The sequence below is a fragment of the Harpegnathos saltator genome, unplaced genomic scaffold, assembly GCF_003227715.2.
Source record: "Harpegnathos saltator strain DR-91 unplaced genomic scaffold, Hsal_v8.6 scaffold244, whole genome shotgun sequence".
NCBI classification, from domain to species: Eukaryota; Metazoa; Arthropoda; class Insecta; order Hymenoptera; family Formicidae; genus Harpegnathos; species Harpegnathos saltator.
This window is the reverse complement of record NW_020230033.1, coordinates 521,463-543,729: the sequence shown is the minus strand read 5'-3', so window position 1 is coordinate 543,729 and position 22,267 is coordinate 521,463. Positions and strand designations below refer to the sequence as shown.

General features: G+C 32.2%; 1 protein-coding gene across 10 annotated transcripts in view; it reads right to left on the bottom strand.

Moving 5' to 3' along the window:
• The window catches only part of Ecr (ecdysone receptor), a 385,687-nt gene that overhangs the window by 135,043 nt on the left and 228,377 nt on the right, over positions 1-22,267 (bottom strand). For 3 of the 10 annotated variants that reach the window (XM_025298894.1, XM_025298893.1, XM_011148025.3), the window contains one exon: positions 15,002-15,350. The exons of the other annotated variants lie outside the window; for them this stretch is intronic. In XM_025298894.1, the coding sequence (XP_025154679.1) occupies positions 15,002-15,296 (295 nt within the window). In that variant the 5' untranslated portion in view covers positions 15,297-15,350. The remainder of the gene's footprint in view (positions 1-15,001; positions 15,351-22,267) is intronic. 10 annotated transcript variants of the gene reach the window in all.

Genomic DNA, 22,267 nt, shown 5'->3' with positions numbered 1-22,267 from the left:
ATTTTTAATTTAATTTGAATATAATTATTATATTAAGAATATATTTGAATATATTTAAATATTAATAATATACTTAATTTAGTATTGAGTGTACAAATTAGTTCGGTCCGTTTTCAAAAGAAGGTTCCGGCTGTTATGAATGGTTCATAGTGATTGCCGATTTTGGCCGTTTCAGAGAGGTTAGACATCTGCCAATAATATTCAGTTTATATCGCTTTGAGTTTCATACAAAAACCTTGCTTTTTACAGTGTTGAAAACAGTGTCGAATTTTATGTTAACCAAGCAGCATTTGTAGGAGGTTTTAATTTTCTGCTTTAATTGGAAGAAAAGTGCAGCTGAAGCCCAATCGAATGCTTGTTGAAGTTTATGGTGACGCTGCTCCAACTGATAAATCATGTAGGGAATGGTTTCGACGTTTCAAGGATGGAGATTTCAGCGTCGAAGACAAGCCTCGCTTTGGACAGCCAAAAAAATTCGAGGACAAAGAATTAAAGGTATTACTCGAAGAAGATCAGAGTCAAACGCAAAAGGAGCTTGCAAAATCATTGGGAGTGACTCAACAAGTCGTTTCCGTACGATTGAGAGACATGGGAATTATTCAAAAATAAGGAAATTGGGTGCCTTATGAACTGAAACCGAGAGACGTTGAAAGGCGTTCTTCATCACAACGCTCGGCCTCATGTCACAAAAGTCATAAAAAAATATTTGGAAACGCTCAAATAGGATGTTTTACCGCACCCGCTGTATTCTCCGGACATTGCTCCTTCTGATTACTGGTTGTTCCGAAGGATGCAGCACGATTTGGCAGGTCACCGGTTCACTTCTTTCGCAGATATCGAAAATTGGCTCCAAACTTGGATCGCCTTAAAAGACGAGCCATTTTTTCAAGATGGAATTCGAAAATTGCCTGAGAAATGGGAGAAAGTAGTAGCCAGCGATGGAAAATATTTTAATTGATCTGTTCATTCATTTTGTTTTGAAATAAATACATCTTTTAACACAAAAAAACGGACCGAACTAATTTGTACTCCCAATATATTAAGAATATTTGAATTAAATTAAATTATTTTTTAATTCAATATTTGGTTTTTATTTAAGTTTAACTTGATTCATGTAAAAGACAAATATAAACTATATTTCAAATATATTCAATTGTTATTTGTAAGATTTTAAAACTTATAACTTATACTTTAGTATGACATTAGAAAAAAAAGATTTTTGTGCTATGATGTCATAAGATCCTTCAAAACTCTCGCCTTTGACTCAATTTAATTCATCTTTCTTAAAACTGTGATAGTCATATTTGGATGACCAGATTTGTATTTAGAGATTAAAACTATGTCAAAGAAGACTACTTACATTCAAAAAACATAATGGTGTTAGTTTAATTAATAGTTTAATTAATTAGTTTAATTAATTAGTTAGTAGTAATAAGTTAGTTTAATTAATAGTTTAATTAATTAATTAAAGATATTTTTAAAATTTGACTTTCAGGAAGAAAATATTCAAATTAATAAATACGTAACCATCACAGAAATTTAATACAAGTTAGTAATTATTTATTTATTTTAAATATAAAAAATATCGGTATTAATGATTTAATTATAAGGCATGTTGGGATCATAAATATTTTAGCGTTTAAGGTTGCAATAATCAAATACTCTTACAAAAAAGTATTAACTCTTACAAAAAAGTATTACTGATTAGTCAATAATAAATTACTACTGTTGCTTGGTAGTTCTATCATTAATGGCTAACAATTCTGAGTACTTAAATTACAGCATTACTAAATACACACACACTTCAAATAAATTTCATAATACTCTCATATTAGTGATCAATATATAGTAGCAGTAATTAATACTGGAATTTATCATAAATTTCACAATATTTCTTGTATTAATATATTGTTTTTCGTACATTCTTATACCACATGAAAAAGCATCTGCTTTTTTTGCAAGAATACTTTGAAACGATAACAAAGAAGATAAGCATAAAATTTCTCATGATTATCATGATTTGTCTCAGAAATTGTGTTTTTCTTAAACTAATTTATTTTTTATCTAATTTGATATACTGTTTAAGTAAAATATATAAACAAATAAATACATAAAAATACATAATACATAATAAAATAAAAATACATAAACAATAAGTAAAATACATAAACAACCACAATGATATTGACTTGTCAATATCATTTGTCAATATGTTTTATGTCAATGTGCATCATATTTGAATTTTTGTGTTATTTCTATCATTTATTAATAAGTACATCATTATGTTTCCTAGATGATAAGAATATATTATTAACATAAACTACAAAAAAGTTAACCAATTCCTGTTTGATTAGTAATGTCAAGTAACAATAAACGTGAACTAAGAAAATGAATAATTGCTACAAATTCAAAAACCACAAAGAAATAGACAGACACACAAAGAGAAAAGATACAATGACATAAATAATGAATTTTTTTTATTTAACCGAAATGATCAAACATTAATTTATTTCATTTTATTTATCTTTATATAATTTAATGCAAACAGTATCTGTAACTGCAGTAATTGATTAATCAATGATTAACCACTAGTTAATTAACCATAATTATTAAAATACACACACACACACACACATGTATGTATGTACATACATATATATGTATATATACCAAGTTTCCCAAAAGTAACGGACCTCCCCTATCTTAGATCTACCCCCCCCCCTATCTCAGAAACCCCCTATCTCAAAATCTATGCATTATAGGGAAAAATGATTCGAACAAAAGTTCTAGAGTTCATAAAGTTCTGTTTTTTATGACCTCAAATTTGACCTTGACCTCGACCTTGAAGGTTATTTGAAAGTCAACTTGCGTTTTTAAATGGGAACCCCTATTTTTTATTACACTGTTTGTTTTTACCAATTAATTTGAACAACTTTTGTCTAAAACATTTTTTTATTTGCCTAATATTTTTTGAAATATTTAAGGAAAACTTGATAACTTTTTCAACATTTAACTTATGATATCTCGCTATTTGTCGGAAGAAAAAGTGTTACTAGACTTTTTTGCTCTATTTAATCTCAAGAATATATTGTTCCAATAGCGCCCTGAAATTGGTTAATTTGATGATTTTGAATTTTCCAAAAATGAGCAACGTGTATTTGAGACGTGTATATATTAGCTATCATATTCAGTTATTAGCTACTATCAGCATTAATATTACCCAATATGCACCGTGATGGTTACTTGATCGAATTTTGCATATCATTTAATTTTAATGAATGCTGATTTTGATCTGTGTGTGTATGTGTGTGTATGTTTGTGTGTGTCTATGCGCGCGTGATTTTAATATAATTTTTAATATAATTTCAATTCTTAATTTTTAATGTTTATTTCAATAACAAATTTCTCGATACAAAAGAGCATGTTAATTAATATTCTATGCTAATAAAAAAGAATTAAGAATTTAATAAAAAGCATGTAACTTTAGAAAAAAATGTATTTATATATCCTTTCATTTATATTGTGTTTTTTCTATACTATAGTGGAGTTTACATCATCGATAAGAATCATGAATTAAATTAGATATCATTTAGAGTATGAAAACAATCTTCTTTAGTGAAATAAAGAAATAAAAAAATATTAAATATCAAAAATTAAACTTCGTCTCAGACGGTCCCAAGCCCGTTTAAAAAAGAAGGGTTGATGGGTTAGATTAGCGATCTGTCTATCATAAAAAACATGTTGCTCAAGGAACACTTAAGAAAATCTCAGAAGCCGGACGAATTACAGGAGATGACAAGGCAAAGAAATGGAAAAAACGACTGAGGAGTGAAACGACTTTAAGATTGGGAACATGGGACGTTTTATCTTGGATAAATAGAGACCAAGAGGTGTCTATAAAGTTAGCACGTCAAACTATTAATATGAAAAAAATAAGTAGAATTCTAGTAGCACTTTTTATAATTCTACAGTTCTTTTATAATGAAAAAAATAGTTCCGCAACGTTACACCCAAAAAATCAAAAATAAAAATACAACGTGCTAGATTCGCGAAGTTAGCACGTCACCTCTCCGTCTAAGGTACAAGAAGCAATCAAATATTCCAACTTCTGGCAATAGTTCCTGTTAGTTCTATCGGAGTTCTGTCTCTGAGTGCAAGCATAAAAAAAATTTCAACATTTAACATTTTTTTTGCAAAATTTAAATACTGCAATGCATCCTCTGGAGAAAAAGCGATGTGCTAATAATTTTCCACAGATCCAGCGATAATTCTCATTAGTTTTCGCATAATTCTATATCTCACGATTATTTTTAAGAAGAGTTCCGGCCACTAAACATTGTTAAACAATTGCTAATGAAACGTGTCAGTACGTCGTTCAGAATAAAAGCGTGCTGATCAATTTCTTGACATCTAGTGACAGTTCTAGATGTATTTCACATAGTTCTATGCTCTGCGATCAGTTTTACAAAGAGTTCCAGTCGTTAAATATTTTTAAACAATTGTTGATGGAAAAATTTACAAAAAAAATGTTAAATGTTGAAATTTTTTTATGCTTGCACTCAGAGACGGAATTTTGGTAAAACTAACAGGAACTATTGCCAGAAGTTGAAATATTTAATTACTTCTTGTACCTTAGAGGGAGAGGCGACGTGCTAATTTCGCGTCGACGTGCCAGCACACGTCGTTTCAAATAAAAGCGACGTGCTGATTATTTTCTGTAGATTCAACTATAGTTCTCGATGCCTCTAGAAGAGTTCTATGCCACACAATCATTTTTAAGAAGAGTTCTGGTCGTTAAATGGGGGGGGGGCAACTTCACGATTGCGTGAACTTAAAAGGCCATAACTTTTTTATCTTAAACTTTAGCGCTTTGATGCTTAAGGAAAATCGATAGAATTCTTAGAGGGACTACCAGAGCTTTTAACGCAAAGCCGAAATTATGAAACAAAAATTTTTCACTTCTGAGGGACTTAGAAAATTTAGCACTCCGAAACTTCAAACGATAGCAATTTTTTATCTTCGATCGCAGCTCAACGATTCTTAACAATAATCGATAGAACTTTTCGAGGGGCAACCAGAACTTTAAAGAAACTGATCAATTTTCGAAAAAAAATTTTTCTCTTAATTGTATTTAGAAAATTCGGCATCTGCGATACTTTGATGAGCTAGAACCCTTTCATTTCTGTTCGAATCGATTCAAGTCATAAGGAAAATCGATAGAACTTTTCGAGAGGCTACCAGAACTCTAAAGAAATTGACTGTTTTGCGAAAAAAAATTTTCTCCCAATTAGTCTTACTGTAAGTTTACTGTACTGTAACTGTACTGTACTGTATTGTCTACTGTAAGTCCAATTAGGAGAAAATTTTTTTCGAAAAACGGTTAATTTCTTTAAAGTTCTGGTAGCCCCTCAAAGAGTTTTATCGGTTTCCCTTATGACTTGAATCGATTCGAGCAGTAATGAACCAGTTCTAGCTCATCAAAGTATCGCAGATGCCGAATTTTCTAAGTACAATTAAGAGAAAAATTTTTTTTTCGAAAATTGGTCAGTTTCTTTAAAGTTCTGGTTGCCCCCCGAAAAGTTCTATCGATTTTTGTTAAGAATCGTTGAGCTGTGATCGAAGACGAAAATGTTAAATGTTGAAATTTTTTTATGCTTGCACTCAAAGATAAGACTCTGGTAGAACTAATGGGAACTATTGCCAGAATATTTGATATTGGAATATTTGATTGCTTCTTGTACCTTAGAGGGAGAGGTGACGTGCTAACTTCGCGAACCTAGCACGTTGTATTTTTATTTTTGATTTTTTGGGTGTAACGTTGCGGAACTATTTTTTTCATTATAAAAGAACTGTAGAACTATAAAAATTGCTACTAGAACTCTACTTGTTTTTTTCATATTAACAGTTTGACGTGCTAACTTCACAGACACGACCAAAAGATACTGATAGAGATGTATAAACACAAAATAGATATCTGCGCGCTATCGGAGACAAAAAAGAAGGGACAAGAAAGCACAAGATATGGGAATTATACATTGTTTTATAGTGGAAGGAGAAAGGAAGAAAGAGCAAAGTCGGGAATGGGCATCCTGCATAGAAGACTGAAAAACCATCTAAAGGATATGGAATATATCGATGACAGTATGATATGGGTAACCATGGGTTTTAGTATGGTTTAGTATTAAATATAGGTTTTAGAGAGAAAACAGAATAGAACTCATATCCGTATATGCTCCGGATATGGGTAAGCCTAGAAGGGAGAGAGAGGATTTCTTCAACAGATTGCAGGAAACGGTTAAATCCATCCCCAGAGACAACAAAATTCTCATTATGAGAGACCTCAACTCTAGAATTGGCAATAACGCGATACCTGGAGTGATACAGAAAGAGATTCAATGAGGAAACGCAAAACGGCGAACTGTTGATAAATCTGTGCATAAAACAGGAACTAAAAATTAACAACACATTCTTCCAATATCTACCGACGGAGGGTGGAGAAAAAATAATAACAAATAAGATCAGTGAAACGGATGATGTCAAACAAGCTTAGGAAAGGATAAAGCGAAACATAATAGAAAGTGCAAACGAAGCATTAGGAGCGAGGAAAATAAAAACAAAATCAGGGAAAAATAATAAACCTTGGTTTAATGAGGAAATCAAAACATTAGCACAAGAAAAAAGACAAGCATACATAATATACAAAAACAACAAATCAATAACAGCATATGACACATATAAAGAAATCAGAAATAAAGTCAATAACAGAATAGGAACGATAAAGAGAGAATACTGGGAAAAATACTCTAATGATATGCAACATGATGCAACCTGTATGCACAGAAGAAGATATGGAAGATGTTGAGAGACAGAAAGACGAGTAACAGAAAACAGTAAACGAAACGGTGCGAATAAATAATATCGCTGAAGAGAAATGGAAAAGGCACTTTGAGAGTCTATACAATGTAGAACAGATAGATAACAACAATAACACTAGTGAAACAAGTGAGAATGCGTTCGAGGAGCCACAGGAAAGACCGGAGCTGGAGGCATACAAAGTCCAAGCAGTCATAAAAGATCTAAGAAACCGAAAAACATCAGAAGTAGATGAAATCACAAACGAACTGATAAAATATGGAGGAGAGAAGCTGAATGGGGAGATACGGCATCTGTATAAAAAAATACTAAAGAAAGAGAACATCCCAAAAGATTGGAAAATGAGTATAACAATCCCGATATTCAAGAAAGGAGCCAAGAATAACCTGACAAACTACACAGGCATAACCCTACTGTGCACCATGTCTAAACTTCTGAGTAATATAATATCTAAAAAACTAACAAAGCTAATGGAAGCAAACGAAGAATAGCAAAGATTCAAGCAAGAAGAAATAGATCAACGGTTGATGCCATATTCGTGCTACGTCAGCTAGTAGAAAAGACAATGGAATACAAAAAACTATTATTTTTATGTTTCGTCGATCTGAGACAAGCTTTTAACCACATAAAGCTAGAAGATATAAGAAGATACTGCATAAACACAGAGTATCTGAAAGAATAATAAGAACCATACAAGAAATGAACACGGAAAACGACACGCAGATAAAAACAGAGCACGGGCTATCAGAAAAAATAGCAGTAAATACAGGAATAAGACAAGGAAACAGCTTAAGCCCAACGCTGTTCAACTTCATAATGGATGAAATCATCACAGCGGTGAAAAAGATAGGTGTAGGTTACAAAATGAAAAACGGCAGCGCGAGAATACTGTATTATGCAGATGACGCGGTTCTAATGGCAGAAACGGAGGATGATCTACAACGAATACTATATACATTCCAGAGAAGTGCCAACCGCTACAATCTAAAAATATCAACAGAGAAAATGAAAGCCATGGTCATCTCCAAGGAGCTCATCCAAGGAGCTCCAAAGAGCAGGAGCAGGATGCAAGCTAGCGGTATACGAGAAATTCATTGAACAGATCAGGAGCTTCAATTACCTAGTAGAGATAAGCAGCGGTAGAGATCTATACAAGGGAATACAAAAACTGATACAGAAGGCAGCACTAGTGTCTGACTGTCTTCGAGACATAATATGAAAGAATAAACACATGAGAGTAGAAAATAAGATCTGCATCTACAAGGCATTTGTACAACCAATAGCAACGTACGCGGCGGAAATAAGAGCGGAGACAGCAAAAACAAAATCGATGCTGAGAATCACGGAAATGAAAACGTTGCGGTCGATATTGGGTATCAGCATTCGAGACCAGATACCAAATACAGCAATCAGAAGGCAAGCAGAAATGCAGGACATAGTAAGATGGATCAGGGCGAGAAGACGAGGGTGGAGAGACCATGTAGAAAGAATGGAAGATGGGAGGATTGCCAAATGGGCAAAAACGTAAACGCCAGAAACAAGCAGACCACCGAGACGATAGAGGAAGAGCTGGACATCTATCTCCCAGGGGGAAAACCCGACTAAGAGGACAACTTAGGTTGTTGAAGAACAGGACAGTCTTAAATTAAGAAGAAGAGAAGAAGAAATATCAAAAATAATAAAATGTTTTGGTGGATTTTGACGAAAGTATAATATCGGAAAACTGAATCATTTTGTTCTTGTTTATTTTTTATGTATAAATTTATAGTAGTATAAGTTTCAAAACAGTAAGATAATTAATACTAGGTATAATCATTATAATTCGTATTGTTTGACAGAATACATGCGTTCTGCATTTACATAAATACTAAAGGCACCATTGTAAATGTGCGCTGATATGAACTAATGCATTTAAATAAATTCGTCATTAATTACGATTGTCCGGCCTTGATCAAAAGATAAGTAGTAAATAGAAGATATTGTATGTTAGCTATAAAAAATTGTTAGCTACTAAAAAATAATACCTAACATAACCAAAAAAGTTACTTTCTCTCCTGTCACTCAGTTTCTTTCACATAAAATTTAAATCTGATTGAAAAATTTTCATGCTCCACTAAAAAAACAGTGACTTAATACGAATAAGCCTATTCTTTTGATCTAATCTGGATCTAATCTGAATTAATCTGAAAGTTAGGAATAGCATTATATTAGAACTAGTACATATAGTGCACATTAAGTACAAAAACATTTTGATACTTGAAAATATTTTCGGAAAAGACATATAAGTTTTACAATGCACAAATTATAAGAGAACGTTTAAAAATAGAACATAAGCTCTAGTGTATAAGTCAATATCAATATTTCTTAGTGTTCTAAATAAAAATAACGTTTGTAATAAAAAATATACTCTATTTAAAAATATACGATTTTTAGTATAATTAGTTTATTTCCGGACAAGATTAGAAATTAAAAATAACTGTTTGGAAGAGATTTAATAATAAAAATATATTGAATTAGACCCAAAAATTTATTTTTGATAAAAAAAGATGATTTATGCCTACGCGCCATACATGCGCATGTGCGCGCACACATACACATTTACTGTTTCTTATTAGAAAGATTCTGTTTCTCGGTTATATTTTATAAAAATATAACTTATTTCACACATGACTACTATTAAAATTTCTATTAGACCTATGTAAAGCTGTATGTAAAACTAAGATAAAAAAATAAAGAATATCAATAACCGGATAATCATTATCATAAAGTTGCATTAAAATACAAACTGTTCATTATAATCATATGTGAATGTATATAAAATTATTCATAAACTTTCATTGAAAAACATATGATAAAATCGAGAATGTATAAGAATCTATTTTATTGTTTGTAAGAGTTGAATTTATCCTTAAAATATTTTTTACAATTTAATTAACCTATGTACATTCCCAATAATTTAAGTTATCATTATTTTAACCAGTTCACTAGTGACCCAAAATCAATGTTTTGTGCCAAACCTGGTGAGAATAAATAATTTCGTATCTTATATAAAAGTTTATTTATAAATTTTTTTCGGGTCACTGATGATACATCCTGAGTCGAAATTGCAAAACTCAAAATGACAAATCCAATATGACGGCTTCAAGTGACTGATTGTTATTCCATTATGGAGAAGATCATATTCGATATGTTCATGTTTTTTAGATCGCTAATAACACAGGTCTACAAAAAATGGGATCATGATTGTTGCTGGGCAGCTGGGGGTCGTTTCCCAAGTAATTTTCTGCGTAGAATCCGAATCCGAGGTCAGAATTGGCCCATCACGTCAGGATTTTGAGATATTTGGGCTACTTTTGAGGTTATGTATAGGACGCACAACATTTTTTAGCTCTTTTCTTCTAATTGCATCATTTAGTACTACTCTTTCCCTTCAAAATGAGCTGTCGAATAGTCATCTACGATTTTTCCTTGCAAAGTTACGGCCATTTTAAGATAACATGATGAATTCCAAACCCTGCGCCGTTATAGCCCAACAACCTCATGAGCAATCACATTAAACCTGTAAACTTTGAACTATAAACCCGAAAACCTGGACTGAAAACTATATATATGGGTTTTTGGAGTCGCTGATTACGAATCTGATCTCAGATCGACCCCAAACCTATTATAATAACCTATTATAATAACCTATAATAATAACCTATTATAATAGGTTTGGGGTCGATCTGAGATCAGATTCGTAATCAGCGACCCCAAAAACTCATATATACAGTTTTCAGTCCAGGTTTTCGGGTTTATAGTTTAAAGTTTACAGGTTTAATGTGAATGCTCATGAGGTTGTTGGGCTATAACGGCGCAGGGTTTGAAATTCATCATGTTATCTTAAAATGGCCGTAACCTTGCAAGGAAAAATCGTAGATGACCATTCGACAACTCATCTTGAAGGGAAAGAGTAGTACTAAATGATGCAATTATAAGAAAAGAGCTAAAAGATTTTGTGCGTCCTATACATAACCTCAAAAATAGCCCAAAAAGCCATTTTTCGAGTATATAACCTCAAATATCTCAAAATCCTGACGTGATGGGCCAATTCTGACCTCGGATTCGGATTCCTCGCAGAAAATTACTTGGGAAACGACCCTCAGCTGCCCAACAACAAAACCTTGTAGACCTGTGTAATAAATCCGGTCAAAATTGCAAGATCTAAAATGGCAAATCCAACACGGCAGCTTCTAGTAACTAATGATATCCTATTATGGATACTCTTACCTCCATTATTAACAGGTAAAATGTTTAAGAAAATTATTTCTTTGCCGAATAGCTAGTAGAAACCTCACATTTATGCCTATTACCGGAAAGTTGATACTATCGTGATAATGAAGAACGAGTCTGTTTTCTCACTTGTTGAGAAATAAAATCTATGAATCTTATATTCTATGAAGAGTATAGCTCTCGTTTCAACAAAAACTTATTATAAATTATGTATCGAATGATACAAAAATATTCAGAACTGACTTTAGAAAAAAATTTGATTCTAGATCCGTAATGAACGATTAAAAAAATATTATCTTTTGAGTGCATACCCAAAATGAAATAACGAAGTCTAAAATAACGAAATAACTGAATGTCTTAAACCAATCCGTTAATCCGATCCAAAAACATACAGAATTTGATACGTCAAACTCATAGTCACTTAGAGCCGCTATATTGGATTTGTTATTTTTAATTTTACAATTTCGATTCTAGATTCATCATTAGCGATTCAAGAAATATGGATATGTTAAATTTGATGCACATCCGTTGAAAATTGGCAGAGTTGATCATTGTGCTCATATATATGTCAATACCGGTTTTGGCGTATCTTTTTTCCACCTTTATATGAGTCATTATCAATGAACTAGTTAAGTATTAAGTAAAAAGCAGACGTTTGCAAATATATATGAGTTGCTTTCATAGCCCAACTTTTATAATTATATTTTACATTTTACATTACCTAAGTTGAGAAAGTTGTTTTTTAAAGTAATTTATTACTGTTACTCATTAATGTTATAGTTACTCATTTTGAAAATAATTCGTTACCATTATCATTACTCAAGAAATAATTATTCATTCCAATTTTCTCCATTCATATGTATTCTATATGTATGTAAAAGATCAAAATAAATAACGATTATATTCTCTATTATCCACGTATTATTATTGTATGCTGTACTAATAAAAAAATATATTACCAAGTCGTTATTGAAGGAAACAACGTATATAGTGTTACAAATAATGCGTTATTTTCAAATTCTGCAATTATGTATAAATTGCATGTCATTTTCGGCTACTTCGAATTAGTAATTTTAGAAAAAAATTAAAAATAATATACAATTCTTAATAATAAATATAACTAAGGATAGGACCCAGTAGAAACTATGAATGCTTGGAACACTTAAGGGAAATTTATAATTAGACTATATAGGGTGACCCATTTTAAGTGTCCACCCCAAATATCTCTCTTATTTTTGATTTTAGAGAAAAATGGTTCAGACACGTTTTGTATGGTTTCGAGGGGACCATAAGACGGTACCATTGATTTGACTTTGAAGAGTCATTTGAAAGTTACGTGAAGGTTACTTCAATTTTTTTAGATGGCACCCCCTACTTTTTATTACATATTCTTGTAGCTGACCTCAAGAGCTTCCCAAAACACTATAATCAAATGTTTTTTGGTGAAGTACTTTTCGAGTTATAAAGCTCCAAATTTACAAAATTTTGATAAAAATACAACATATTTCGTAAAACATTCACTTTCCGATAGTCTTATCTTACATGATCCAACCAGTCAAGGCAAGATCCGAGCATGATCCAACCAGTCAAGGCAAGATCCGAGCATGATCCAGCTAGTCAAGACGGGATCCTGTATTGCCTGATAATCAATGAACTGTAACAATTGTGAAAGTGCAATTGTCAATTCTTTTAATGAAACAAATATCAAGAGGCTTGTTTCAAATTTCTTACTTGGGCAACTGTCGGTATTTTGGCGAAGTCTCAGACAGACGCATATTATTACCCATTGACTTTTTTTTTACAAGACAGGAATTTTTTGTTTTTTGGTGCTTTTTTTTCTTTATAATTATGGCTGCTTATCCACCAAATGAAATTGTGGACATGATTCGCATTTTGGGTGAGGCCAGGAATAATTACTCGGCAGCAGAAAGGCTTTATACTGAAAGATTTCTAGACAGACGCCATCCTGATAGGAAAGTAATAAAAAGACTCTGCGACAGAGCTGAACAGGGTTTTCTTAGAAGAAACCGGCGAAAATCGGGCCCTGATGAAGTCACATCATTGACTGTTATAGGTGCCGTTGTTTTGAATCCTCAAATCTCTACGAGACAAATTGAGAGGCAATACGGTATATCTAAATCAACAGCCAATCGTATACTCAAGCTCAACAAGTTTCACCCATATCACATTCATCTAACTCAACAATTGGAAGAGAGGGACTACCAACGCCGTGTACGTTTTTGTAACTGGGCTCGAGATCAAATCCAACAAAATTCCCGGTTCATTGCTGATACGCTTTTTTCTGATGAAGCCACGTTTTGTAATAGAGGAGGCGTTAATAGACATAACTGCCATTATTATTCAGATGCTAATCCACATTGGCAGAGAAGCCAAGAGTTCCAACGGCAATGGTCCATTAACGTTTGGGCAGGCATCCTGGGAGATGTTATTATTGGTCCATATTTTTTTAAAGAAAATCTCAATGCGGCAATCTACCTAAGATTTCTTCAAGATGACCTGCGCAACCTCTTGAGACACGTCGACAATGATTTACTCAGACGAATATGGTTCCAACAAGATGGAGCACCGGCTCATAGATCTCGAGCTGTTACACGATATTAAACAATAGATTCCCGAATAGGTGGATTGGTATGGGCAGCCGAGTTCAAGAATGGCCCTCAAGATCACCCGACTTGACACCCCTAGATTTTTATTTCTAGGGCTACATTAGAGATATAGTTTATTCGCAAAAGCCTACAACCGTTGAAAATATGAAAAACCGGATCAGATAGGCTTGCAGAAATATTAATGTAGGTGTTCTTGAAAAAGTTAGGGACGACTTTCACCATAGACTAGAGCTATGCATACAAGTAAATGGTCAAGTTTTTGAACACTTCAAGTAATTGTACACAAAAGAAGATTTTGCCTTGACTGGTTGGATCATGCTCGGATCTTGCCTTGACTGGCTGGATCATGCCTTGACTGGCTGGATCATGCTCAGATCTTGCCTTGACTGGCTGGATCATGCTCGGATCTTGCCTTGACTGGCTGGATCATGCTCGGATCTTGCCTTGACTGGTTGGATCATGTAAGATAAGACTATCGGAAAGTGAATGTTTTACGAAATGTTTTACGAAATATGTTGTAATTTTATCAAAATTTTATAAATTTGGAACTTTATAACTCGAAAAGTACTTCACCAAAAAACATTTGATTATAGTGTTTTGGGAAGCTTTCGAGGTCAGCTACAAGAATATGTAATAAAAAATAGGGGGTGCCATCTAAAAACATTGAGGTAACCTTCACGTGACCTTCAAATGACTCTTCAAGGTCAAATCAATGGTACCGTCTTATGGCCACCTCGAAACTATACAAAACGTTTCAGAACCATTTTTCTCTAAAATCAAAAATAAGAGAGATATTTGGGGTGGACATTTAAAATGGGATACCCTGTATAACGTTTTAAATTATTTGCAGCATTAAGTGGATTCTATCCTAAATGAGATGCATGCTCACTAACTACTTTAACTATTTTAATAACTTATGGATTTTAAACGCACATATCTACGCATTTTTCACACTTTGCATGAAATAAAAGTCTTTGAAAAAATAACATGAAATGATACTTTTCAATATCTGATAATTTTTTATAAAGTTATAGTCATTATATTTTTTGTAAAGTTAAATGTAAAAACCATTATTTCTGGTCAGACTTGAGAAATCCAGAAGTCACAAAAAGAAAGATTTCAAAGATTTCGTGATCTAAAGATTACAACATTCTATAAGTCTCACAACTTGCCCTCAGAATAATCAATATTATAGTCGAATCGTCATGTTCATCGATTCCTTCATCTACCTTGAATAGCGGCAGGGAATGGTGAATCTGGACGATCGCTGCTGGTCAATTCCGCAGTATTAGCAGTACGATAGTGCTCAGTATCTGGTTGCGTCTTTAGATCTGAATGAAGATCTAAACTCCAGAGTTGAAGACCATCTTCCCGTATTGCAGCATTCATGTCTGCTTGATAGCTTAGCGAAATTGTGTCGCTGCTTGACACTTCCGGGCTGGATTCTTGAAGAGTCGTGGTAAGTCTGTTACTCCATCTTTTTCGCACTCCCGCAACAGGTAGGCGTGGCATCGTTTGCAGCATTTCACTATGTTTCTCCAATTTTTAATTTTCCTCTTCCGTCTTCAGTGTCTTTATCTTCCATGTTCCGTAATCAATTAAAAATTGACATCAACAATTTTTACACGAAATTTACATTAAGTTTCATATACGCCTTAATATTTATCTAGTAGAGTTTTCTACATTTCCAACTTATATATTCTCTGCCTATATAATGTTTAATGTTTAATGCTTAACGCTTAAGGCTAAGAATTGTACAAGTAATCCTAATTATATAATATTAAGGCACATATGACACTTAATGTATGTATATTTCTCTTTGTTATACGATGATTGACAAATTTTTCTATTTTTTTCTCATATGAAAAAAATTCCAAGAGTCTTATCTATGTAAATTTAACATCCAACTTTTGTAAAAATTAACTTTTTAATATAAAAAATGTTAATATTTTGTAGTTATTTATAATAAAAACTATTTTGTTTGTAGTTTTAACCGTTAAGAAATATATTAATATAAGGAAATAATTGATATACAACTTTGGGAAAAAAACCAATATATATATTTAGATATAGGATCGTTTGCAGTTGTTGCAGTGTTTTTTGTTTACTTTTGCACAGTTGAAATATTATAGCAGTTTAAATAATTAGCAATGGAATGAAAAGCGTTACATATCTCTGCAGACTTATTCCGCATCATCCCTCAAGCGAATTTGAAAAGTGTCAAAGATTATTGAAACTACTTTTACTTTACTTATATTGTATATATAAGATTCATTTAAACTTATTTTTTTGCGTATATGTATCTTTGTATTCTACTTTACGAATAGGATATATAAAGATCACTTCTAATATGTCTAATATACATGCTCGAATAGTGGCAAAAAAGATAACATGATAACTATAAGTTACAAAATGTAAGGATCTGTATATTCAAGAATCTGACATAAAAAGTTTATGTTTTTTTGATGATAACAATCAAAAGCTTTCAATATATATATATATTATATATATATATATGTACATACACAATACTTTTTAATATAAAAATGTTAATATTTTGTTTGCAGTTATTTATAATAAGAACTATTTCGTTTATAATTTTAACCGTTAAGAAATATATTAATATAAGAAAATAATTGATATCCAACTGTGGAGAGGAAAGAACCAATATATATTTAGATATAGGATCAATGTACATATAAAGAACAATATATATAAATATATACATATATAAGTTTTTTCAAAGTTGATTTACCAAAATTCCGTATATACTAGAATTAAATTAAATTAAAATTAAATCTTTTTTGCGCTACTGACGATTTTATTCAGAAAAAAGTAAAAAATTTTTAGAAGATAGCTATATAAAAATGATTTTTAATTTTGATAATATTTTAAGAAATAAATCTAGAGCACAAAATAAAAAAAATCAATATAATATTATAATATTAAATACAGATTTAAACTTTATATTTTTTAGAATTATAATAAATAAATATGGTGGTTATTAGGAAAAACGAATTATCCTCAAAGAATTATAACTTCGACATATATATGATGTTATGATTTTCAGAAACCTTCAAAAAGTTCCAAACATCATTTCTTATTTATTAAAATTATTTTTAAACATATCATAAATAGAGCGTAATTTTTTTACAATGCATAATATATATACATTTAAGAAGTACAAATAGGCAGAGAAGAGCGAAAAGACTTTCCTACACTCGTATCCTATAAAACCCCTGACTTAATATATTTTAACACAATCCAGCATATATTAATTGTGATATTGACGTTCATTGTTAAAAGATGTATATAAATAATTGTATGGTCGTAAATTAGAAAGTTTTCTGTTATTTTTTGTGTGACTTTTAGAAGGTATTTCATCTTGAAGAGGATAGACATCTTTACTCACGGGCCAGTCTGAGAATATGTAAACGACATGTACATATGTTAAATAAGTTGAAATAAGTTAAAGTCAAAAGAAATAGAGTTTTGCCGTATGGATAAAGCTCGAATATCTTCGAATATAGTATTAACATTTATTCTTTGATGATGTAGATCTGGCAATAACAAACATTAATATCATAGTAATATAAGTTGGGATAATAAAATTGGTTTTTTTATTACTAAGAACCATGATATTAGCAATATATGTCAAAATTAAAATAATTTAAGGATGAGTTTCTTCTAAAAATATATATGAAATAAGAAAAGAAAGTAAATGATAATCAAAATAAAACGTATTTAAAAAAAGCTTTAAAATGATTATCCTTGAATGAATCTGATAAAACTTTTTTGCGGACAAAATTTTTAAATAAAGTTCATTAACTAACGTTTCTTAATTTGCAAGATATTGATTACAAACTAAGGTTGAAATCTCTCATTGGATAAAAATTCATTGTAATTTTACAAAAATATTAGATCTTATTCTTTGAAACTTGAGATTTTCTGTTTTAATTTTTTACTGTTTAATGTTTCAATGCATAACAATATTAATAACCTCATCACAGTGGATTGTGCTGTTTTAAAATCCAACTGAAAATGATCCAAACCAAAATTAAAACAATCGTTAACATCTAAAAGATGATTAATAATGTACATATAATTCCAACATTTAATAACATATAATTATATGTTTTTTTTTCATTCAAGCGGAATTTAACTCTGCGCTCTTATAGATTTTAATTTATACGTACTTTGATTAATTATGTTTTGTTCAAAGTGCATGGTGATAATTTGATTGATATTTGCTATGTAAGAAGCAAAAGAGTACAAAGCAAAAGAAATGAAGTATGTGCACGCGCGCGCGTGTATATTAACACATCTCACCGCTATGACGGTTAGCAGTGACAGGCACTGAATTTTCGATTTATGTTTCATACGTAATCGATAATTATTCCGCAATGAATGTTAAAATAATATTTAGTTATTTACATTTATAAAATTATAAAATCTTAATTATTTGATAATAATTGAGAAGTATAACAGATTTTGTGATAAGTATATTATTTTTATCTGTTAAAATTTTTATAATTACGTGCGTATATTACAAAAAAAATTTTGTGAAAACAATTGGCATAAATGAAAACTCAGCTGAAATATGCTTAACAGTAAATGTGTTAACCAATTCACTGGTAGACTCAAAATGAATTTTTGCGCCAAATCTAGTGAGTGAATAATTTTATATTTTACATGAAAGTTTATCTATGAAGTTTTATTAAAGTATATAAAGTTTTTTTTTGGGTTGCTGGTGATAAATCCAGAGTTAAAATTTCAAAATTTAAATGGCAAATTCAATATGATGACTTTAAGTGGCTTTGATATTCCATTATGGATATGCATCAAACTCGGTAATGTCATTTTGATCGCAAGTTGATAACGTTATGAATCAGAGATTTCTACCAGAGCCATTCGGCGAAGAAATAGTTTCCTTCAACATATTTCATCCGCTAATAATGAAGATAAGAATATTCATAATGGAATATCGTCAATCACTAGAAGTCGTCATATTGGATGCGTCATTTTAGATTTTGCAATTTCAACAGAATTCATCAACTCAAAAAACGTGAATATATCGAATATAGTTTCTCCATAATGGAATAACAAAATAAGTTACTTAGAACCACTGGATATTGGATCTATAATTTCGAATTTTGAAATTTCAACCCGGGATTCGCCAACAGCGACCCGAAAAAACCCCTTTATAAAGATTTCACACAAAATGAAAAGAGGATATCAATCTTAATAAATATTCCTCAAAAACACACAAAATTGAGTATTTAAAAGCACCGCCATATTGGGCTCGCCCTTATGAATTTCTCAAATTCAATTCCGGATTCATAGTTAGCGTCTCAAAAAACATAGGTGTATAGACCAAGTTTGATGTAAATCCATCAAAAATTGGCAGAGCTAATCATCTGTTCACATATGAGTCATTACCGGTTTTGGTATGTCTTTTTTCTATTTATATATGAGTCATTACCATTAGTAAACTGATTAAGAAAGGACTAAAAGTTTTACACTGTTATATAATTAATAAGCATTAGAAGTTTAGTTATATAATAAAAGAAATAGAAGTTCAGCTAAGTAGTAAGGAATGCCAGAAAAACTTCTTTGTCATTTAAGCCGAATAAAACATATTTGTATTCTACTAGCATTAACAAATAACATGTTACTTATAACGTGGTTAATGTTATAAATTATTTTATTCTGTAATGATTTAGTAATAATGTTATTTCTTCATTAACTATGGTAACGATAATATAATTAAATTTTTTAATAACAATAAATTTAATCGTTACTCACTTTATACATATAAAATATACGTGTATCAAATGGGTAGGAAATTCAAAAAGAAAAAGAAAATCTGAACTTTTTTGAATTGTAATAAATTATAATAACTTTTATTTACATTAATTCATGAATTTCTAATTAGTTATTAAATTGAATATTCTGTTTTTTAAAGGTATCGATATTATTGTTCGCTGCCAATATCACACATATGAGGATAATCCCAGAAGTACCCGACCTGATGTATAGATGGCGGTTGTTGTTTGAAAAAAATGACTATGGTAGAAAGTACCAACCTTATAAAGCTTAAGTTTGAAGTTTGACGACGCTACGTTGTTTAGTATTTGTTTGGCAGCATCAATAGTGAACGCTCTCAGTGAATTTGTAAACATGGAAAAAATTGGTCATCGTTATGTGACACAATACTTTCATTTGAAAGGCCTCAGTCCAACCAATATCAAAGCGGAGCTAGATTCTACTCTGAGGGAGTCTGCAACCTTCGTTTACAACAGTAAAATATTGGGTGGCAGAGTTTAAATGAGGCCATACGAGCTACCAAGACGAACATCGCAGTGGTCGATCAAATGAGGTGACCACGCCAGAAATGGTGAAGAAAATCCACAAAATAGTATTGGATGACCGTCGACTGAAAGTGCGCGAGTTAGCAGACATGGTAGGCATTTCAAAAAGTGCTGTACAGCGCATATTGACTGAAAGTTTGGACATGAGAAAGCTGTGCGCAAGATGAGTGCCGCGATTACTCACAATGGAACAAAAACAGCGTCGTGAGGATGTTTCAATCGAATGTTTGGTGAAGTTTCACAGCAATAAAGCCGAGTTTTTGCGTCGATTCATAACCATGGATGAAACATGGGTCCATCACTTCACACCTGAGACGAAAGAACAGTCAAAACAACGGACTGAAAGGGGAGAATCGGCTCCAAGGCGAAGATAATTCCATCTGCAGGCAAGGTCATGGTGTCAGTTTTTTGGGATGTACGTGGGATAATTTTCATTGATTATCTTCAGAAAGGAAAAACAATCAACGGCGAGTATTATGCGAACTTATTGCAGCGTTTGAGTGATGAAATCAAGAAAAAACGGCCGCATTTGGCGAAAAAGAAAGTTTTGTTTCATCAAGACAATGCACCAGTTCACACATCCGTTATCGCGATGGCCAAAATCAATGAGTTAAAGTTCAAATTGCTTTCTCATGCACCCTATTCGCCAGATTTAGCCCTCTCGGATTATTTTCTGTTTCCAAACTTGAAAAAATGGCTCGGTGGTAAAATATTTTTTACCACAATGAAGAGGTGGATCTGCGGTTGATGGCTATTTTGAGAAGCTCAACGATTCCCACTATAAACAGGGTATCAAAGCTATTGAACATCGCTGGGAAGTGTATTGAGCTAAAAGGAGACTATGTAGAGGAATAAAGATATATTTTACCAAATTTTTTGTATTTTCTTTGTTAGGTCGGATACTTCTGGGACTACCCTCGTATATGTATAACGCATCAGTCTCTATGTGTGTGAAGTTGGCATATCAACTCGTGGAAAATCACGAATTATTAAGAGTTCTGAGTTTCTTTTTAATAGTTCTACAGTTCCTGATAGGTTAAATCAATAGTTCCATCTTTTAAAACGGAAAAAATAGCTAAGAACAAACTAATATGCTAACTTCATGCAGCATATCACTTTGTCCTAGACGCGCGTCGACGTCTGCCAAAGCAAGATTTTGAGAGATTTATAGTTCTACAACAGTTCTATAAAGAGTTCTGCCATATAAAGGCAAAAAATATTATTTAAAAATATTAGGTGTAGTAAAAAGAAATTCATTATTTTTCCAATAGATGGCTTTAGTTATCTGTATCTCGCGTTGTATAAGTCCGATCGGGTTCCACTAGATGGCGTTAGAAAGATGAGATTTCGTACTAAAAAAACTTTTGTGACAGTTTTGTGATTAGTTGACTCAGTTTTGTTCGAGCGTGCGTCAAAGATGGACACTAGCAAAGATGGACACTAGCAAAGAGAAAATACGCTATATTTTACAGTTTTTCTTCGATAAAGGCGAAAACGCAAGCCAGGCGGTTGAAAATGTGAATAGTGTTTATGGTCCTGATACTGTAACAGCCAATCACGCGCAATTTTGGTTTCGTCGATTCCGTTCCGGTAATTTCGATGTCAAAGATGCACCACGCACTGGAAGGCCAATTGTCGAAAATATCGATAAAATCATGGACATTGTCGAGTCCGACCGTCATGTAAGCATTGTTTCGATTGCCCAAGAGCTAAAGATTGCACAAAAAACCGTTTGGAACCATTTGAATAAGGCTGGATACAAAAAGAAGCTCGATGTATGGGTGCCACACGAGTTAACGAAAAAAAAACCTCATGGACCGAATTTCCATCTGTGAATCGCTGCTGAATCGCAACAAAATCGACCCATTTCTGAAGGGGTTGGTCACTGGTGATGAAAAGTGGATCACTTACGACAACGTCAAGCGAAAACGGTCGTGGTCGAATCGCGGTGAGCCGGCTGAAACGGTGGCCAAGCCAGGATTGACGGCCAGGAAGGTTTTGCTGTGTGTTTGGTGGGATTGGCAGGGAATTATCTACTATGAGCTGCTCCCCTACGGCAAAACTCTTAACTCGCAACTGTACTGTCAACAATTGGACCGTCTGAAGGAAGCAATCGCCCAGAAG